We start from the raw sequence: 18,044 nt of genomic DNA, 5'->3' as shown, positions 1-18,044 counted from the left end.
GCCTTTGGCGCGACTTCTACCAAGTTGGACGGAAGATCGTCGTAGTAAGCATTGGCGTAGTCGTCGTCGCCAAAAGCTTGCTGGTCTGGATTCTAACAGAGGGGTCGATCAGATTGGTGCCATGCCTCGATTGAACGAGCTTGCTGGCGACCGGGATCCTGAACACTGCGAGACATCATCTGGTTGTTCTTGATGTCATGGTACAGCCTCGGGACCAGAATGACGCCGTCACGCTCGGCGTACTCAAGCTCAGCCGGGCCCTTCTCCACCACACCGCTGCTATTGGAGGATTTGTTGAGATCACTTTGCAGGAATAACTGAAGGATAGTGGATATTCCGGCCTCGGACCAAAGAGATGCTTTAAGGTCCAAGTCCAGTGTCAGAAACTTGCGGCTGACGTACTAAGTTCGCAATGTACGGACAAATCCAGTCGCAAGACTCAACTCGACCTTTCGCAACCAACCGCGCCACCGCACGTTCCCCAGAGGAGTCCCTGACAGCCCGTTGAAATTGCCCGTATGCCTTCGAGGTATGCCGCATTTAGACCATACAGGATCGGCTCATCCATCTCACCAACGAAGATGGAGGTTTTTCCAGCGTACCACGTCGAGGTGACCGACTCGGACTCAAGCTTTTGCACGACGGGCAACGTTCGTTCGCCACCCTCAGTGAGTGGACTGAGAGACTTTCGTAGGCTTTCCAGCCAAGCAGAAGGCAGAGCGCCCGCTCTTTTGCTCACGACGATCACAATACTCTCAGGGTTTCCACGCAGAGGGCCCACTTGCGAAGCCCTGTGCTGCGGGATTGCGGTCAATGTCGAGGATATCGAAAGATAGTAACTCATTCCAGTGAGCAAACATCTCTCGAGAGGTCTCGAAGGTCTTCTCAGAAATGTCGGTGAAGTGATATGATGAGGTGTGCGGGCCACCTGATGCTACCGTACCCAGGGTACTTAGGGCATATCGCGTCATGGCGCCAAACACGGCTTCGACCTCCAGGATACGACTGCGCGGGTTGTTGTGTGCCAGGTGGCGCAACAGCCCCAGAGACCTGTAGCCCAATGCGCTTGAGCCTGGGCGTACCGCTCTGGTACCGAGATAGCACACCACCTTGAGTCATTATCTCGAGAGGTGTCTTCTCGCCTCGCAGTATGGCGGCCAAGCGAGGGCCTAGATGACACACCATCTCACCATCTCCCCCGGGCGCCGGCTGCCTGATCAACCCGATGTTGTCTTTGGACCTCGTCGTCGGCTAGCTAATCGGCAGACTTATCGACCATGTGCTTCATCCAAAGATAGTACTTGGCGTGATGCGGTTCCACTCGTTGCACGTCCTGTTGATCCATGTTCAAGAGTGCCTTCTGCATGAAGTAGACGCAAACGCGCCGGATGTCCTGTATCACGGAGTCCTCGGACGAGTCAAAGTCATTGCTGCCTAGTTGTTTCTTGATCCTCTCAAAAATGGTTGGTGATGCAAAAGACAAATCAGGCAGCCATTCTATACTGTTGCACCATTGGGCTTGCCACGGCTCAGACTCCTGTAACGATAGAGCGGGTCCCAAGGATTGGTAGAGAGAGTCATCATCTCCAGCACAGGCTTTCCATCATCCTGGTCAAACACCGTCACATTTGCCTTCATGTCTTGGTCGTCATTGTGAATAATGGAGGAGGAGAACCTTAAAAGTATACCTTGCCTTGCTGCTGATCTTGGCAGATACCCAAAAGCTCTGCACAGCCCTCGGTATCTTGGCAGCCGTCTCACGACCGGCCACCTCTGGCATGGCCGAGTATGGTGCTGTGATAATCGAGTCCAGAGAGGCAGGATGGAGTACGTGGTACCTCAACAATAACGCCCACGTTGGACGTCGACCCGCCACGGTCGCCCAAAACTATGTCAGTGAAGGCAGTGACAAACTGCACCGGCTGCAGCAAGCTGTCAATCTAGTGCTGCGGACTCGCAATCTCTTCGGAACTCTCTATGCGACCGCCGGTGACGGGAGACGAGAAGGCGACCAGCTCACCGGCAACATTATTTAATTCTACAGGTCGTTCATCATCTTCAAGTTCGTCCGCATAAGCATCTGCCACGGGTTCCATGTGGTGCGAATGCCATACTGTGTCCACCTTCAGACGGCGAGCAAAGATGCCATCTACCTTCGCCAAACCCTCTAGCTCCATCACGGCAGACAAATCACCGGCAACTGTGGTGCTAGACGGGTTGTTGATGCGCGCCACAATGGCCTTTCCCGACGCCAAGCGCTTCAGGTATGCCTCCGTATTTGATTGCCCCAGCCGACGGCAATCATGCCGCCCTTCATCGGGCCTCGCAAAGCAGGGTTGGCCGCCAGAGCTGCCCAATGATACGAAATAAATAGCTGCTTGGTAGCTTATCGCTCCGGCGGCATATGCTGCAGCGATTTCACCGCTCGAATGGCTCGTGACAGCCGTGGGTACTACGCCCCAAGACCGGAGCAGTCGAACAAGCGATATATGCACCGCGACGCAGATGGGTGTGCTTAGAGCGACCTCATTGATGCGGGTTTCCTCTGCATCCCGTGACAGTTCCTTCAGCAGAAACCACTCCGCCCCGAATTGTTGGAGATACCCTCGGCCTCTCGCAGCGACTCCTTGTAGACGGGGTAGGCATCGACAAGTTCTCGGGCCATGGCATACCACTGTGCGCCCTGTCCAGTGATAACCATGACGATTCGGCGTCCGGTCGAGCTCCGAACGGGCTTAAACTTTGGTGACCGCAGTGTCTGGATGACTGAATTCATCCTGCCGGTGACTGGGTGAGCCGCTAGCCATGCGAATCGAGTGCGTCGTTGTCCTAAAGTATATGCGAGACTGCTGAGAAACTTTTTCGGGTTTCCCTGTGTCGCCATCTCCTGTTCTAGGAAGTCGCCAAGGTTGGAGATCATTGCCTGGCATGCCTGCTCGTCTTTCCCGCTCAGCACTAGGACCTTAGACCCACCAAACCCCCGTGTAGCAGATTTATTGACTGCGGAAACGCCACCATTTGTGACCAAGGGATGGGAATCCCCGTTGACGGGCCCATTTGACTGGATGGTGTCCAATTGCTTGGGAGCCCAGCGCGCGGCATCTTCCATTATGATATGGCGTTGGCTCCTCCATAACCGAAGTTGTTGATAGAGGCACGGCGGATCAAGGTCTTTGGCCAGACTTCGGTCTCTCTGACCAGTTTGAGATTCCATTCTTCAAGAGAGAGTTTCGGGTTCAGTTTTTCAAAGTTAACGGTGGGTGGAATCACCCCCTTTTTCAAGGCCAATGCAGTCTTGATAATACTTGCCAAGCCGCTCGCCGCTTTAGTGTGACCAATATTGGTTTTGATAGAACCAATAAGCAAAGGCTCGGGCCGGGGCCCCAAAAAATGATGCAATGGCTTGCGCCTCGATGGTGTCGCCAGCTTGGGTACCCGTACCATGTGCCTCGAAGAACTGGGTATCTCGGGGTCGAGCCCCGCTTTCTGATAGCAACCACGGATCAAGGCCTCTTGCGCCTGTAAGCTGGGTGCTGTGATGGTCTCGGTTTTACCGTCTTAGTTGAGAAGTGATTCCCGAATGACGGCTTGAATTGGGTCACCTGCGGCTAACGCGTCCTTCAACAGCTTCACCACGACCGTTGCGACGCCCTCTCCTCGTCCATATCCACTGGCGCGCGAGTCGAAAGCGTATGACTTTCCGTCACCTGACAAGAACATGGTGGCATGCGAATTAGTTTCCATAGCCTCGGAATACACCTAAGGGAGCCAATGCTCACCCTGCGGAGCCCAAGGCTTTGAACAAATCCGGGTTAAGAGTTAAGTTGGCACCGCCCACAATCGCCATACCAGCTTCCCCTGTCCTCAAGCTCTGTATGGCCTGGTGCATTGCGACCATTCCCGATGAATAGGCGGTCTCTATTGCCATACTCGCGCCGCGGAGGTCAAAGAATTGGGAGATCCGATTCGACATCACGGGCACGCCGGTTCCCGTAGCCATCAACCGAGGCAAGTTGTCGGGGTTTCGAAGTAAGCCGTCGCGGTAGTCATGGACGAAGACGCCTGTTAACACTGAAGTGTTTGATCCTGCGATCCATGCCAATGGGAGCCCAGCTGCGGATGTCGCAAGCCATGCTCTTGTTAGCGACGGCATATACACAGACAGATAGAGGGAACAAGTAAGACACTGGGAACTAACCGTTTTCCAAGGCTTCATAAACGGACTCTAGCTGAAGTCGGTATTGTGGATCGAGAGACTAGACGCTAATAGTGTCAATGTCTGCTATTAGTTCAGGGGCCAGTTTGAATCATACCGATGATGTTTCGCTCGAATAACTAAAGAACGCCGCGTCGAACAATCCCACGTCCTCTTGAAGGAAATGTGCGCCTTTGACATGCGTCTCAGGACAGCAGCGCAAGACCGGATTAGTACGCACTCAACACAGATAACTGGACATAAACCACCATGAAGACATACGCTGTGAAGTCTCTCATTGTTCGGATGGTAGACCCCCTCTGGCTTGAATCTGGAGGATAGCAACGGCATCCAGCCACTGCGTCCCTCGACCAGCATACGCCATAACCAGTCTGTATTGGTTGCATTTCCTGCGAACTTCGAACTCATGCCAATGATGGGAACGGGCTCGCTGGCACCGCCAGTGGAGCGCCCATGGCCAAATGTGCTTCCCATCTTGTCCTGTGGCTGTTGTTGTTATTATTGTTGTTGTTGTTGTTGTTTTGTTATTGTTGTTGAATCCACCTGCAACTCAAATTATGAAGCACGGATATCTAGCTTCTCTGTAATATATTTTGATTGTTCTGTAGCGGTAATATGGGCTGCAGAGCTCCGATACATGGGAGTCGGTGTCGATGCAAGTGTTTGCTCCACGGGACATGAAGACGGAGCGAAAACAAGCAACCATTGGCTCAGGCCTCGTGGAGTTGGACAACCCTGCCCTGGTTTCTTGGAACCTGCGCCAAGCCAAGTGCAATATGAACGTAGGCCTAAAGCCGGGGAACCGGAGAAACTTTAGTATGAGTTTCCAGTTCCCTGGGAAGGGGCCAAGACGCGTCAGACCCAATTAGGTAACTATAGTCAGCAGTAATCCTTTGGCTAACGGGGACAGGAATGCCCAAACTCCGGTGGATCTATCCACGCTGTGCCTCACCGTATTACAACAAGGCTCGCCGGATTGTCGGGCTACCTCAGCGGCGTCTCCCAGAAGCAGACCAGACTCTGCCTGGTCCTCATAAGTGCGACTTTCAAACAGCTGGGATGCGACCTTGGGGCGTCTCAGCCTGGCGATGTTTTGTAGCCGGTCCCCTTCGTCGCTAAACACCAGCGGTTCCACGACTACCTGTACAAAATGCTGGAAGAGACGAGAATTATCGATTGTGATGACGGCATCATCACCCGCACCGCCATCCCTCTTCCGTCACAGACGGCTCAGGCCATTCTGGAAGACCTCATGAAGCACCACGCGGATAACGAGGCTTCACATCAGCTCACTTACAACGTCGGCTCCAGAATGGCCGACGTCTTGTCGGGCAAGGCGGACGGGCCCCAGTTGATATTCGGTGACGCTAAGAACCGCGAGTTGGTCGCTAGTCTCTATGGAGAACTGCCCTTCAAAAAGTTGTACTTCTAGTTAATGGTTGATTTCCTCTCGCGGCTGGCTGCCAAGCTGAAGCTGAACCAACCCCCCCTCCCCCCCGAGCCAGACCACCCTGAAGATCTTGGAGATGGGCGCCGGAACGGGAGGCACCACCAAAGTCATCGTGCCCACGCTCGCTTAGCTCGGGATTCCGGCAGAGTACACCTTTACCGACCGTTCGCCTTCTCTCGTGGCTCAAGCCAAAAGGAAGTTCAAACAGTACCCCTTCATGAAATTCGCCGTCCACGACATCGAGAAGGCCCCGGCCGAGCAGGAGCTGATAGGCTCTCAGCACACAGTCATCGCCAGCAACGCGGTGCACGCAACCCACTCCCTCCAAGGATCGAACGGGAATATTCGCAAGTTCTTGCGCCCCGACGGCTTCCTCATCCTGCTGGAAATGATGGGGTCGCTGCACTGGGTCGATGTCGTGTGGGGCACCTTGGAAGGCTGGTGGCTCTTTGACGACGGCCGGTCTCATGCCATCGTGTACGAGAGGCGCTGGGAGAAGGAGCTCCTCGCGTCTGGATTCAAGCACGTCGAATGGACCGATGGAAAGTTGCCCGAAGTGCATGTTCAACAAGTCCTGATCGCAATGGCGGCGGACGTCCCGCAAGCTCTCGACAACCCGCCTGCTGCGGACTTGTCGGAGATGATGGGCCACGGCGACGGCGAAGAGGAAAGTGAAGATGATTTGCAGGCCCGAAAGGCGGCCGCTGATAAGTACGTGGAGAGCACAATTCAGGGATTCTCGGTCCCCCCGCAAACCAAGTGGGCGACTGTTACGGACACCACGAGTTCGCCCGTGTGCGTACTAGTCACGGGTGCTACGGGAAGCCTTGGTAGCCACATTGTGGCACACCTTGCCAGCCTCCCTACGGTTGATAAGGTTTACTGCCTCAATCACCATAGGCCGAGTGGCCAAGTTAGGGTGCCCGAGGAGCCCCTCGACATCGACAGGGCGCTCCCCAATGGGTACGGGGGCGCCAAGGTGGTTTACGAGCGCGTACTGCGCGAGACCCCTCGGCCGCCATCCCGACCGCTTCCGCGCCATGACGGTCCGGCTCGGACAGGTGTCCGGGTCCGTCAAGACCGGGTACTGGAACCACATGGAGGGTCCCCTGGCTCCTCTTCAAGTTGGCGCAGACGCTACTGGCCTTTCCGGCCGTCAAGGGCGTGCTGTCCTGGGTGCCGCTCGAGTTGGCCTCGGGGTCGCTGGCAGATCCTCTCCTATACGACGGGCCGGACTGCCACCCTGTGTACCACGTGGACAAACCCGATCACCAGGGACTGAGGGGACATGGTCCCGGTCCTGGCTTCCGCGCTGGGCGTGCCCGAGAGGGGAATTGTGCCGCTGCAGGAGTGGGTCAGGCGGGTGAGGCCCCACCCTGGAGAGAATGCGTGGGAGAATCCTGCGGCGAAGGCCATCGACTTCTTCGAGCACAAGTTTGGGCACATGTCGTGCGGTGGGGTGACGATGACCACGGCAAACGCTATGGAGGACTCGCCGGCTCTGAGGGGCGTGCAGCCGGTGAGCGATGAGCAGGTCAGGAGATACATTGGAGCTTGGAAAGTGAGTGGATTCCTGTATGAATTAGATAACGTAAAGTAGTACACTACAATGATTCACATCGAATAGAGACGTAATAATCATACAGTAGTCACCTGCTATGGTGGTAATTTGCGACTTAGTCACAGTCTCCTGACTGATGGCTAGGGCAATTTTGCTTTTGGAAGGTGTGATACATGGTGATACAACCAACTGAACGTCGTCTCCAAGTGAACGGCGATTACCGGGCGGGAGGACAACAGATCGTGTGGGATGATCTGGCGTGAAGTTGGGGGAATTCCAGGTCTCGCGATAGAAGGGTGGATAACCAAATTGTGAAATGGGGAGCGACCGAGTAAGTCCCCTAATCAGGTCAAGGACAATGGATTTGGGCTCCTCCCATATGCTGTCCTGGACGAGTACCGAAAATTTTGGGTAGCCAGGGATAAGCTGGCTACCGCCGGCAGGGGTCTCGGCCAACAAGAAAGAAGCGCTCCGGGCAGGTACGGAAGTTTGCGCGGTAGAGAATTCCTGCACCATTGGCCGAATTCCTAGCTCGTTTGCCGTTGATCACCGGTCCGTCTCTCCTTTCCACCAATCTCCAACACATCAACATCACCAGATACATTCTACCGTGGTTTGCAGGACCTTGAAAGACACTCGTTGGAGGCAAACCGTTTCCCCTGGCCATCATGTGCTTGGCGAGGGGCAAGCGAGCCTCAAGCTTGCCATCTCTCCCCCTTTGTCTCGATGGAAAACTTCATGGCAACTTCGTATCGAGGACAGCGGTCGCCCAAATGCATCGCCTCTCTAGATCCTGGGGCTTTCTCGGTATGGTCGGTTGATGATGATTCCCAACACTCTTAAGTCAGGCTGCGTGGTAGCACAAAGTCCAATGGCGAGCTATAAGTATTCTCAATACATCCTGCATCACGAAGAATCATCAGACCCACGAAACCATCAACATTATCTACTTACTTTCAAATTCATTCTAAACGACAATGTCCGCCTCAGCCTCCCAGCCTCAGTACCCGGCCAATGAAGATCCAGATGCCGGCAATGAAAGCGGACCGCCGCAGACCAGCCCAGCTGCCAGAAATGACAGCGCAGCACCAGATCCAGAGGGAGAGTTTATTATCAATGTAGAGGACTTCATGGAGAAAGTCACGGGATTAAAGAAGGCGTTTGAACTTAACAAGGGATTGGATATGTTGCCGGAGAACTGGACTATTCTCAAAGGAATGCACACAAAGTTCCTGAATGATGCAAAGGAACGTCTGAATGGACTAGGGGCCGAGGTGGAAAACTGCCTGAAGGTTACGGATACGGCGAAAATCCCGTATTTCGCCAGCGCGCCCCTCCAGGCGAATCTCGCGCATCAGAAGATTGCCATCGTACGCAAAGAGTGACGACATACTTCAAGACTTTATAACGGAATCGGCAAATATATGGGATCAACTCCAGAAAGACTCACTGGACCAGACCGAGAATCAGGTGGATTACAGCAGGAAGGTGAGGGCAGCCATATCCAGCGCTACGGAGAAGATCTCCAAGGTGACTGGTGACTTCCTGAAGTACAATAAAGACGCCGAGGACTCGCACTCTAAGAGAGTTAAGCAGTACATCAAATCTGGGATGAAGATTCTGGTCGCTATTATATTGAGCCTGGGGGGTATGGCGAGTTTGTATGTCATCCACCTGATCCTCAATACCGATACCCCCGACCTCCTCAATCAGGCCGTGGCAGTTCAGATTGCCAATATCAGCCACATCGTTCGGGAATTCGGTAAGGAAGTCATGCAGGACATCAGAGAGAGTGCTGAGCCATGAGTGGTCTTATTCCGTCTGGCAAGAGGGCTAAACTGCAGCCGGGTTCTAACGAATGTAGTGGGCGCTCGGGTAATGCTAAGGCCCCCTTTATTTGGTTTACGAGTTTCTATTGGTTGAAGAGTAAGCTCGGCATCGAGCCGGCATATTCGCGCCGTGGTGTGGCTGGTCCATCCGTCATTCGGCACGTTTCAGGGGGTTTTCACACCACCACCACTTTGCGAGTCACGCACTTTGATTGGTTTTATTTCATGTATACGCTCCTTTAATTACTTGAGGAGTTTTGATATATCTAGCGCCTCTTTGCCTTTTAATAAGTTAATATAGTCAATACCTAGCAGACTACCCTACTTTGTAGACTAAATTCTCAGCGCGGACCTTGCCTTTCTTTTGCTCTTCAATGCCTCCAGGGATGTCGTCAATAGAGCTAAACATCCTGACATTGTGGGGCTTGACCTTCCCACTGCTCAGTAGGTCCGGTAGCATCATCGGGCACTTTTCCCAGAGGGCCTTGTTGTCCGGTGTCGGGCCGTCACGGTAATAAAGTCATCGTTCGAAGGAAAAGGCCGACCGAGGATCGTGAATGCAATTGTGCTCTCAAGACTCATCTTCTCGACATCAGCCTCTCCCCTGATGACGTGTCCGCCCTTGATCCGCGACGGGCCCGTCGCTGATGAAATCGGGCACGGGGAACGACCATGGTACACTCGCTGACCAGATATTCCGTGAAGGGGCCACGCGGGTAAGTCGGGCCTCTTGCCATGGACCCAGCCCGCCACGCATTGATATGGTAGCCACCGCGAGCCGTTGCTATCCGCCACCATGACGGCAAAATCACAGCCAACGACGCGTCCGGCCGGAACGTCCAGCTTCTTCCAGTCCGTGGGGTTCTGGGCGACATACGTCACCTTGAATAGGATCTCGCCTTCTCGTGGCCTAGGAATCTCTATTTCTCCAAGGAAAACGCTCTCGTTTCCTGCAGTCAAAAGCGATTTCATTCTGCTTGACTAAATTTGGTGGGGTTCTCTTGTGGTGAATCTTTTAAGTTAATCACTCGTTTCATGGATTCTGCTACAATGTACCTAGATATGTGTTGTCTGTCGTTCCAGAAAACATCATTAGAGAAAAATAAGAAAAGACGGTTCTGCGGAAACCCCTGTCATTGGCCATGTCCTATCACCAAGCATATGCTTAACACTAGATTTAATGGCAAATGAAGGCAAGCCAATGTCCATGGTCCTTTCTGTGTGAAGTTCCTCTTCCCCGTATGTGTACCTGGGGGAGCAGATACAGCCAACAGGGCGACGCCACGCAATGCGTCAAAAGCGACATACTGACCCTCCCTTCCTACACCACACTTTGCCCTGGTGCTCATTTAAACCATCATTCGCCTTCTCAACCTCATTGGGCTTTTGCCTGGACACATTTTGGTCTGCTAACGTACGTCACCACATAATTGACCCCCCCCCTGTGACTGACCCCCCTGTCGACCTCCACCACGATTCACCGCCATTTCGATTCAAAAAGAGATTTCTCAACGAATTCTGATCCGAATTATTTCATTCTTTCAAATATACACTAATTCACTGATAGTGCGTTCATATACCGAAAACGACATCTCTACCGCCATCCAAAATGTGGCAAGCGGTAAATCTATTCATAAGGCTGCCCTTTATTAGGGTATTCCACGGTCTACCCTTATTAGTCGACTTCACGGCCGATAATCACGTCGAGAATCAAAATCTGCCTATCAGAAGCTCTCTCCAGTCCAAGAGAAGCATCTAGCAGACTGGATTTTAGCCCAAGAAGCCCTTGGCGTCGCACTAACGTATACACAAATTAAGGAACTGGCTCAGCGCGTTTTAGCCCTTCATGGCAACCCTATGCCATTGGGTAAAAACTGGATAGATTCATTCCTTCGACGTCACCCAGCCTTACGGACGAAGAGGCAACGTCGTATCGACTCCTAGCGTATTAATAAGGCATTAATTGAGGTCTAAATTACGTATACCTTAAATTTAGGCTATTAAACTTAAAAACAGGTATAATATAAACGAGCACGGTATTTTAAAAGGCTAAGGAAGTAATGGCTTTATAATAAGCAGTTTGAAATTACGTTCTATTTAATAAAAACTGCCTAGTTTAAGGTGCTAAACGACTATATTAGAATATATATCGGCACTCGGCAGGGCTATCCGTCCTTTAATAATTTATAAAGGTAAATCGGTCCAAGAGTAATGATTCCCTTAAGAACTCGATAAATTTAAAGAATAGAAGTTCGATATAAGTAATAAAGGCTAGACGAATAACGAAATCGCCGTTAAATAGCTCGAAGATGTCTTTATATTAGAAACTGCCCCGGACGACTTAAAGGATGCTCGTTTACTTATTTTAAATAAGTATAGTAGTTATATAACTAATGATTTTATATCCCTTTATTATTAAAATAATATTTACTTATTATTTTTACCCCTTTATTTATTACACGTTCTTTAACCCTTTAATATTAAGGTCTTTACTTTTATAAAAGCTTATTATTAAAAAGAGATCGGTTTCCTATCTTTATTAAACGAATTTAGCCCCTATTAGTAAATAAAACTTCTTTATATACTATACTAGAGCCTTTAAAAAGGCTTTATCGGCCTAGAATATTAAGGGTGGTTAGCGTGGTAGTAGTTTTTAGCCCGTATATATTACCAAGCTACTTACTAGCCCTCTTTTACTCGAAAATAATAACCGAAAGCGACTAAAAGAGATAACATAAGCCTTAGCTAGTTAAGATAAAGCCCTCACACTTATTTAAACTCCTTTAACTAATAATGTATTATAGTTAATACTAAAAAGTGTAACGAACGCTATCAGGGGTCTAAATGGAAACCTAGTAAAACGTGCCGAAGGGTTTATATTTAATAATACGAAAGAGTATCTAAACGTGTAATAAAGGTCCGCTTTTATTAATATAATATGTAATAGCTATAGAAATAAATATAACGTAAAGGTGTAAACGAGAAGGTATTTATAATAAGGTTATTAAAGTAATATATTTTATTAATAAATTAAAATTAATACTTAAATTAATTATTAAAATAGAGAGTATTTATATAAAATATATAGGGAACGTTTATTATTATATATCTAATCCTTTTTTTATTAATTCTTCTAGCTTAGTAATTTTTTCTTAACTTAATTAGTGATCCCCTAGGTTTCTAGGCTTTATTAACTTAGTGGCTTATTCCTTTTAAGCTGGTAATCCTTATAATCCGTTACGTGACCTCCGTTTTTTATCCCTTTTACTTAGGAGCCTATCCGGCCTATCGCTATTCGCGAAGTGTTTATACGAGGCGTTAATTAATTACGAAGTATAGGTAAGTTTATATTAGTATAGTTAACGGTCTTATCGGTATTAATAATATCGTAGCCCGGTCGGGGTATCGTAGTTCCGTGCCGTTAACTTATAGGTCTAGGCCGCATAATTAGGCTAGGTCGTAATAAAAAGGTGTATTAATTTAAAGCGCTAGATTTAACACTTTTATTAATTAAATTAAAATAACTTTATTACATAACGCTAGCTATTTAAAAAGATTTAAAAATAATACTAAGAGAAGGAATATCTATTATTTAATACGAAATTATAATTATAGTCTTTAAAAGAGAAGTTAGAGCTTATAAGGCTATAAAAAAGCGACGGGTATAAATTAATCCGAATTCGAAATTTATATCGATTAAAAGCATATAATATATAAGGGAGGGACTAGATTAAGTTAAAATTAAGGAATTAAATTTTAAAAGATCTACTATATCTACTATTAAAAGTAATTACATTATAATCTAAAATTAAAGGAATAGTTGCTATTTAAAGTTAATGGTCGATTTATACCATTAATTTTTTAAGCGGGTCAATTACGGGGGGGGGGGTGAATTTTGAGGTGACGTACGTTATATCTATAATGAATATCTACCATTGTTGGAACAGCCAGAACTGAGGCTGTTCATACTACTAAAAAGGGGTGCCACGTGCCCGCGCGTACGAACCCCTTTTCTCCTCATGAGGGGTATGCGATACCCCTCGCAGCTGGCAGAATAGATAGATATGAACAACAGAATATAGCAATACAGCACCAATTGAACCCCCACTTGTACGTACGTACGAAAGCCCATTCAACAACCACGTTTCGTGGGCAACGTTACATTCACCTCCAATCAGCATCGTTACATTCACCTCCGATCAGCATCGTTACCCCTCAAATTAAACCTCGAGGCTCTATACTCCGACAATGATATATATAGCCGACGTGGGACCATTTCGCATGAATTGAACCGCCCTATCTCTTTGCTCACAGTTCTTCTCTCCCCTTTATAAATCAGACAAGGCATGCTGAAGTACGACACGTGCATGTGGGCCTCAACTTTGTTATGGCCATTCCGCATCATAGCAGCCCAGGATGCCCCAGCTCCATATCTGCAAGTGCCAAGCCAACGGCAACTTGAATGGCAGGAGCAGGAGTTGTACGCATTCCTTCATTTCGGACCCAACACCTTTACCGGGGAGGAATGGGGCCGCAGCCAGAGCCTACCGGACATCTGCAACCCGACTGACCTGGACACTGACCAGTGGGCCAAGATACTCGCGGAGGCGGGCATGAAGGGTATGATTCTCACAGCGAAACATCACGACGGCATGTGCCTCTGGAATACGTCGACAACGGCGTACAAGATAGGCAACGGCTCTTGGGCCAAACAGCGAGAACAATCCAGTCTTGACGCAGATATCGTGCGCATGGCAGCCGGCTCGGCGAAGAAATACGGCATCAAATTTGGCGTATATCTGTCGCCCTGGGACATCCACCGAGACCCAGCCATGCCGAAGCCGGGGCTCGAGGGCACCATGTACGACGAGCCGCAGATCTTCGGGGACTCGAGCCCGGGCGACTACAACGTGCTATACGTCCAGCAGCTGACAGAGCTCGTGACCATGACGTTGGCCGACGGGACGCACATCGATATCTTCGAGGTCTGGCTCGACGGCGCAAGCGGGTCCGACACCGTCCAGACGTTCGACTGGACGGGCTTCCGCGACGCGATCCGGCAGCACCAGCCCGGCGCCGTCATGTGGGGCCACCAGGGCCCGGACGCCCGCTGGGTCGGCAACGAGGACGGCGCCTCACGGCCTACCAACTGGCACACCCTCAGCCGCACCCAGGACGACCCGCACTACGCGGGCGAGGCGCTGGAGCGCGGCGTCCGCGACGGGCGCTACTGGACGCCGGCCGAGTCGGATGCGCGGATCCGCGATGGCTGGTTCTACCACGCCGGGGAGCCCTCCAAGTCGGGCGCCACCCTCATGGAAATGTATCTGAAGACGGTGGGGCGCAGCGTCAATTTGCTGCTTGATGTCCCGCCGGATGCCAGAGGTCTGATTCCTGATACGGACGTTGCTAATCTGCGGGATTTTACACGTCTGCGGAACGCGACTCTTGGCCGCAATTTGGTGACGCCAGAGCATAGTACTTTTTCCAGCAATGTGCGGGCGGGTAACAATAACAAATATGGGCCGTGCAAGATTATTGATGGCCGCCAGGATACGTACTGGACCATGGACGATGGCGAGATGACAGGTTGGGTGGAGGTAGACCTCGGGAACGTCTACTGTGTAGATGGCTTCATTGTGCAAGAGCACATTGCTCTGGGCCAGAGGGTTGGCGGGTACGGTATTGACGCGACGGTCGATGCAGGTACCTATAGGGCTGTGGTCAACAACGGCACATCCATAGGCCATAAACGGATCGATCTTTTAGACAAGGCAGTCAAAACGTCACGGATCCGGTTGCGCATCACCCAGGCGAACGCGGTGCCCCTTATACAGAGTTTGCAGGTTTTGGGTAGTCGGAACTGCACAACTAAATAACATGATCTTGCACTGGGTCATGCTTTATTTCGAATATTGCACATCTAGTCATCCAGTTGTATCCCTGTCTCACTGCCAATGTCCTTTAGGTGTTCCTGTGAAAAGCGAGGCTCGTCCGGTCCACTGTCACGCAGAACTCGTTTGAGACTACAATGCCATGCAGCAGATTGACGGTGTTCAGGCGACTAATAAATGCAAGCAAATGGATCCGAATCGACACGAAAAGCGAGGTCGCACTGAAAGTAACGCAGTTCTTACCTTCCTTATCGGGTCTGACTCCGTCGTGCGGCACGGCGGCACGGCGGCGCAGTTGTAGCTGGGGTTCGATTGAGAAGTCGTGATTGGTAGACGGCCGGCCCTCCATTCGGAAATTTTGCTCTTCCCAGTTGGTCTCATATGCACGTCCAGGAGCCTAGGCCTTACGTAAGTTGTGCGGCATTGCGGTCTTACAGTGTCTCGTCAGGTTATAGGGCCATTTTGACCACTAGTCTGAGATGTATATAGTAGACAATATCATCACAGCCCACGTTCTTTTGACAGCGTTGCTTCATTCCTGTCGGCCTTTTACCCGACTCGTTAGCGATATGATTCAGTTCAAGTGGATGAGTGCAGCTCTGTCTGTCTGTTTCACCGTCGTAGCCAGTCTAGACGTCTCTCTTCTTTTCTGCCAGAAGTGCCAAACAGCTTTCTGAGCTCAACTGCGTCGAGCTCGCCAAGCAGCTATCCAACACAGCTTCCATCTACCTACCTGGATCTGACGCCTTTAATGATGTCGTAGAACGCTGGTCTAATCTGAGTGTCCCAGTCGCTAACGTCGTTGTTGTACCTGGCACTGAAGACGATGTTGTCAAGACTGTAAGTCCAACACTGACAGTAGACCTCTGAACGGTTGCTAACATAAGCTAAAGCACCCCCTCACGGGCCACCCCGTCACGGGCCACCGCGTTTTACCCCACGAACGCGTCTTTTCACTATATATCCTAATTAGAAAACTTGTTATTTTAATTATTACTTTTTATTTTTTAAAGTTATTATTACCCTTATTTTTTTCGCTTATTTTTATTCTTTATAACTGTTAAATGGGCTCTCGTACGTACGGTGGTTCCGGTTTTAATCGGGGTTCAATCGTTCTTATTCTGTTGTTCATGTCTATCTTTAGTGCTAGCTACGAGGGGCATCGTATACCCCTCTTCATAAAATAGAAAAGGGGTTCGTGCGCGCAGGCACGTGGCACCCCTTTTAGAGCAATATAGACAGCTTCAGTTCCAGCTGTTCTAATAATAACGATATTTTCGTTTAATATTTAAAAGCGTATATGAGCTGCCGTACGCGATATAAAGCTCGAAGTAGTTATTTATAGGTTCGCTTATAAATAGTTAACTCTTTAATTATATATTTAACGCCGTCTCGTTAGTATATTTATTAAAAATAAGTTTAATAAGAATTAATAAATTTTATTACTATTTTTAAAAAACGAATTAATATATTAAGCCGTTAATTAAGCTAAGTTAAACTTCGTATTAATATTAATTAAGTTTAAGTTTATAATTTAATAAATATTAAATAAGCTAGCTAACGGTGCTACGGTCATCTTATATAACGGCGATCTTTAAATTTAAATAGCCTTTAATAGTATTATATATAAATTAGTATATAAATTAATTAGCTTTTAATTTATAATTAATTAAATAATACTATTTTCTTCCTTTTTTTCTTTTTTTAATAGGCCGTAAACTTAACGAGTTAGTATTATAACGCGTGATTTAAAATATTATAAATAGCTCGTTAATAAAATAAGCCCCCGAGAAGTATAATATCCTTAGAATAATTCTAAAGGCTCGGATTTACCGCCGTAAGATTATAAAATAACGGAATAAATCCTTTTAAGCTTTAATAATAACGGAAAAGTTTTAGATCATAATTTAATACCTTACGTAATATAATTTAAACTGTTTACCGGCGTACGTTATATTTCGAATATTCGCTTAACGGATTTTTTAAATTAACGAGATTAATATAATACTCGGTAAATATTAAATTAAAAGATTTATTACTCGTTATTTATTTATTAAGCACCTTAACTATTTAGCCGTCCTACCACGTAAGCAGCCACCTAAATTAATTACCGATAAGCGAAGCCCCCTAACCCCCTTTTCGTATATAAGTCTATATTTAACCCGCTTATTAATAATTAGAGGATATTACTAAAATCGTTACTTCTCGTACTTTTTAGCCATGCCTATCTTAACCTTTAAATCCGTTATTTAGCGTGCCATTTTAGCCGTATAAGCTAGCGAATCGGAACGTATAGTTTTTAAGAAACTTAAGGTACCCCGAGCCACTTTACGGGATAGAATTAAAGGCAAACCGACTTAGACCGAGTCTAAAAAGTCCGCCAGGACCCTCTTTTTTACCTAAGAGGAATATCTTAAGACCTAGGCTATCCGACAGGCGTAGTTAAGCCTTACCCTTAAGTACAACGTGTTCCGGCTATTCGTTACCCGGCTATTTAAAACGGACTAGCCCGCCTTGCCCTTTAAAATTTATTAAATAAAGAGATTTATTACCCGTTATCTTAAGCTTAAAACTATATTAATTATAACGATAAACTTCCGGCGCCTCTATTATATATCCCGAAAAAAATATTTAGCTTCTCTTTTTAATTTTAAACTAGAATTTTATTAAAAATATTCTTCCTCGATTTATTTATAATATAAATAAAATTAATAATATTATAAATTTAAATAATAATTATTATATAATTAACCCGGCCGAATTAATTAGGATTTTTATTTAAAATACCGCTTATCGCGAATAAACGACCGCCGTAAAGTTTATAAATATAAATAATATTATTCTACCTCTTTTAATTATCTTTAAAAGCGTAAATATATAATAATAATAGTTTTTAAACCGTAGTAATAACTTTTATAACCTACGGATAAATATTAAGGATTAATTATTCGCTTATTTATTTAAAAAATAAATTAATAACGAGCTAGTAATAATATAGTTACGAAATATTTACTTATTACGAACGAAACCGGAGGACCCGGAGTAATAACGGTTACTTATTTTAAACAGCTACGGTAATTACGTATAAAATTGT

General features: G+C 48.0%; 7 protein-coding genes across 7 annotated transcripts; 4 read left to right on the top strand and 3 right to left on the bottom strand.

Annotated features, from left to right (window-relative positions):
* Positions 1–92: 92 nt before the first annotated feature.
* Positions 93–2,920, bottom strand: PG994_007994 (polyketide synthase module; the record flags this gene model as incomplete). Its single annotated transcript, XM_066859403.1, has 7 exons — positions 93–401; positions 464–791; positions 944–1,213; positions 1,269–1,502; positions 1,689–1,794; positions 1,955–2,545; positions 2,605–2,920. The coding sequence occupies 7 exons, from the start codon at positions 2,918–2,920 to the stop codon at positions 93–95; spliced, it is 2,154 nt and encodes a 717-aa protein (XP_066714890.1).
* An 855-nt stretch (positions 2,921–3,775) lies between these two features.
* PG994_007993 (polyketide synthase) lies at positions 3,776–4,690 on the bottom strand (the record flags this gene model as incomplete). Its single annotated transcript, XM_066859402.1, has 3 exons — positions 3,776–4,113; positions 4,199–4,256; positions 4,478–4,690. 3 exons carry the CDS (start codon positions 4,688–4,690, stop codon positions 3,776–3,778), a joined length of 609 nt encoding a protein of 202 aa, XP_066714889.1.
* A 203-nt stretch (positions 4,691–4,893) lies between these two features.
* On the top strand, positions 4,894–5,315 carry PG994_007992 (Polyketide synthase; the record flags this gene model as incomplete). Its single annotated transcript, XM_066859401.1, has 2 exons — positions 4,894–4,998; positions 5,127–5,315. The coding sequence occupies 2 exons, from the start codon at positions 4,894–4,896 to the stop codon at positions 5,313–5,315; spliced, it is 294 nt and encodes a 97-aa protein (XP_066714888.1).
* Positions 5,316–5,366: 51 nt separating this feature from the next.
* Positions 5,367–6,948, top strand: PG994_007991 (uncharacterized protein; the record flags this gene model as incomplete). The annotated part of the gene is made up of 3 exons (XM_066859400.1): positions 5,367–5,647; positions 5,718–5,778; positions 5,815–6,948. 3 exons carry the CDS (start codon positions 5,367–5,369, stop codon positions 6,946–6,948), a joined length of 1,476 nt encoding a protein of 491 aa, XP_066714887.1.
* Positions 6,949–8,204: 1,256 nt separating this feature from the next.
* PG994_007990 (uncharacterized protein) lies at positions 8,205–9,033 on the top strand (the record flags this gene model as incomplete). Its single annotated transcript, XM_066859399.1, is given in 2 exon segments — positions 8,205–8,597; positions 8,608–9,033. 2 exon segments carry the CDS (start codon positions 8,205–8,207, stop codon positions 9,031–9,033), a joined length of 819 nt encoding a protein of 272 aa, XP_066714886.1.
* Positions 9,034–9,515: 482 nt separating this feature from the next.
* On the bottom strand, positions 9,516–10,028 carry PG994_007989 (Protein TOXD; the record flags this gene model as incomplete). Its single annotated transcript, XM_066859398.1, has 1 exon — positions 9,516–10,028. One exon carries the CDS (start codon positions 10,026–10,028, stop codon positions 9,516–9,518), a length of 513 nt encoding a protein of 170 aa, XP_066714885.1.
* A 3,395-nt stretch (positions 10,029–13,423) lies between these two features.
* Positions 13,424–14,935, top strand: PG994_007988 (glycoside hydrolase family 29 protein; the record flags this gene model as incomplete). Its single annotated transcript, XM_066859397.1, has 1 exon — positions 13,424–14,935. The coding sequence occupies one exon, from the start codon at positions 13,424–13,426 to the stop codon at positions 14,933–14,935; it is 1,512 nt and encodes a 503-aa protein (XP_066714884.1).
* Positions 14,936–18,044: the final 3,109 nt, after the last annotated feature.

Source organism: Apiospora phragmitis (assembly GCF_038363925.1).
Source record: "Apiospora phragmitis strain CBS 135458 chromosome Unknown utg000007l:2111988.0-4706623.0:1.0-2598199.0, whole genome shotgun sequence".
Classification (NCBI taxonomy): domain Eukaryota; kingdom Fungi; phylum Ascomycota; class Sordariomycetes; order Amphisphaeriales; family Apiosporaceae; genus Apiospora; species Apiospora phragmitis.
Note: the sequence above shows the minus strand (reverse complement) of the source record. Positions and strands in the feature narration are given on the sequence as shown.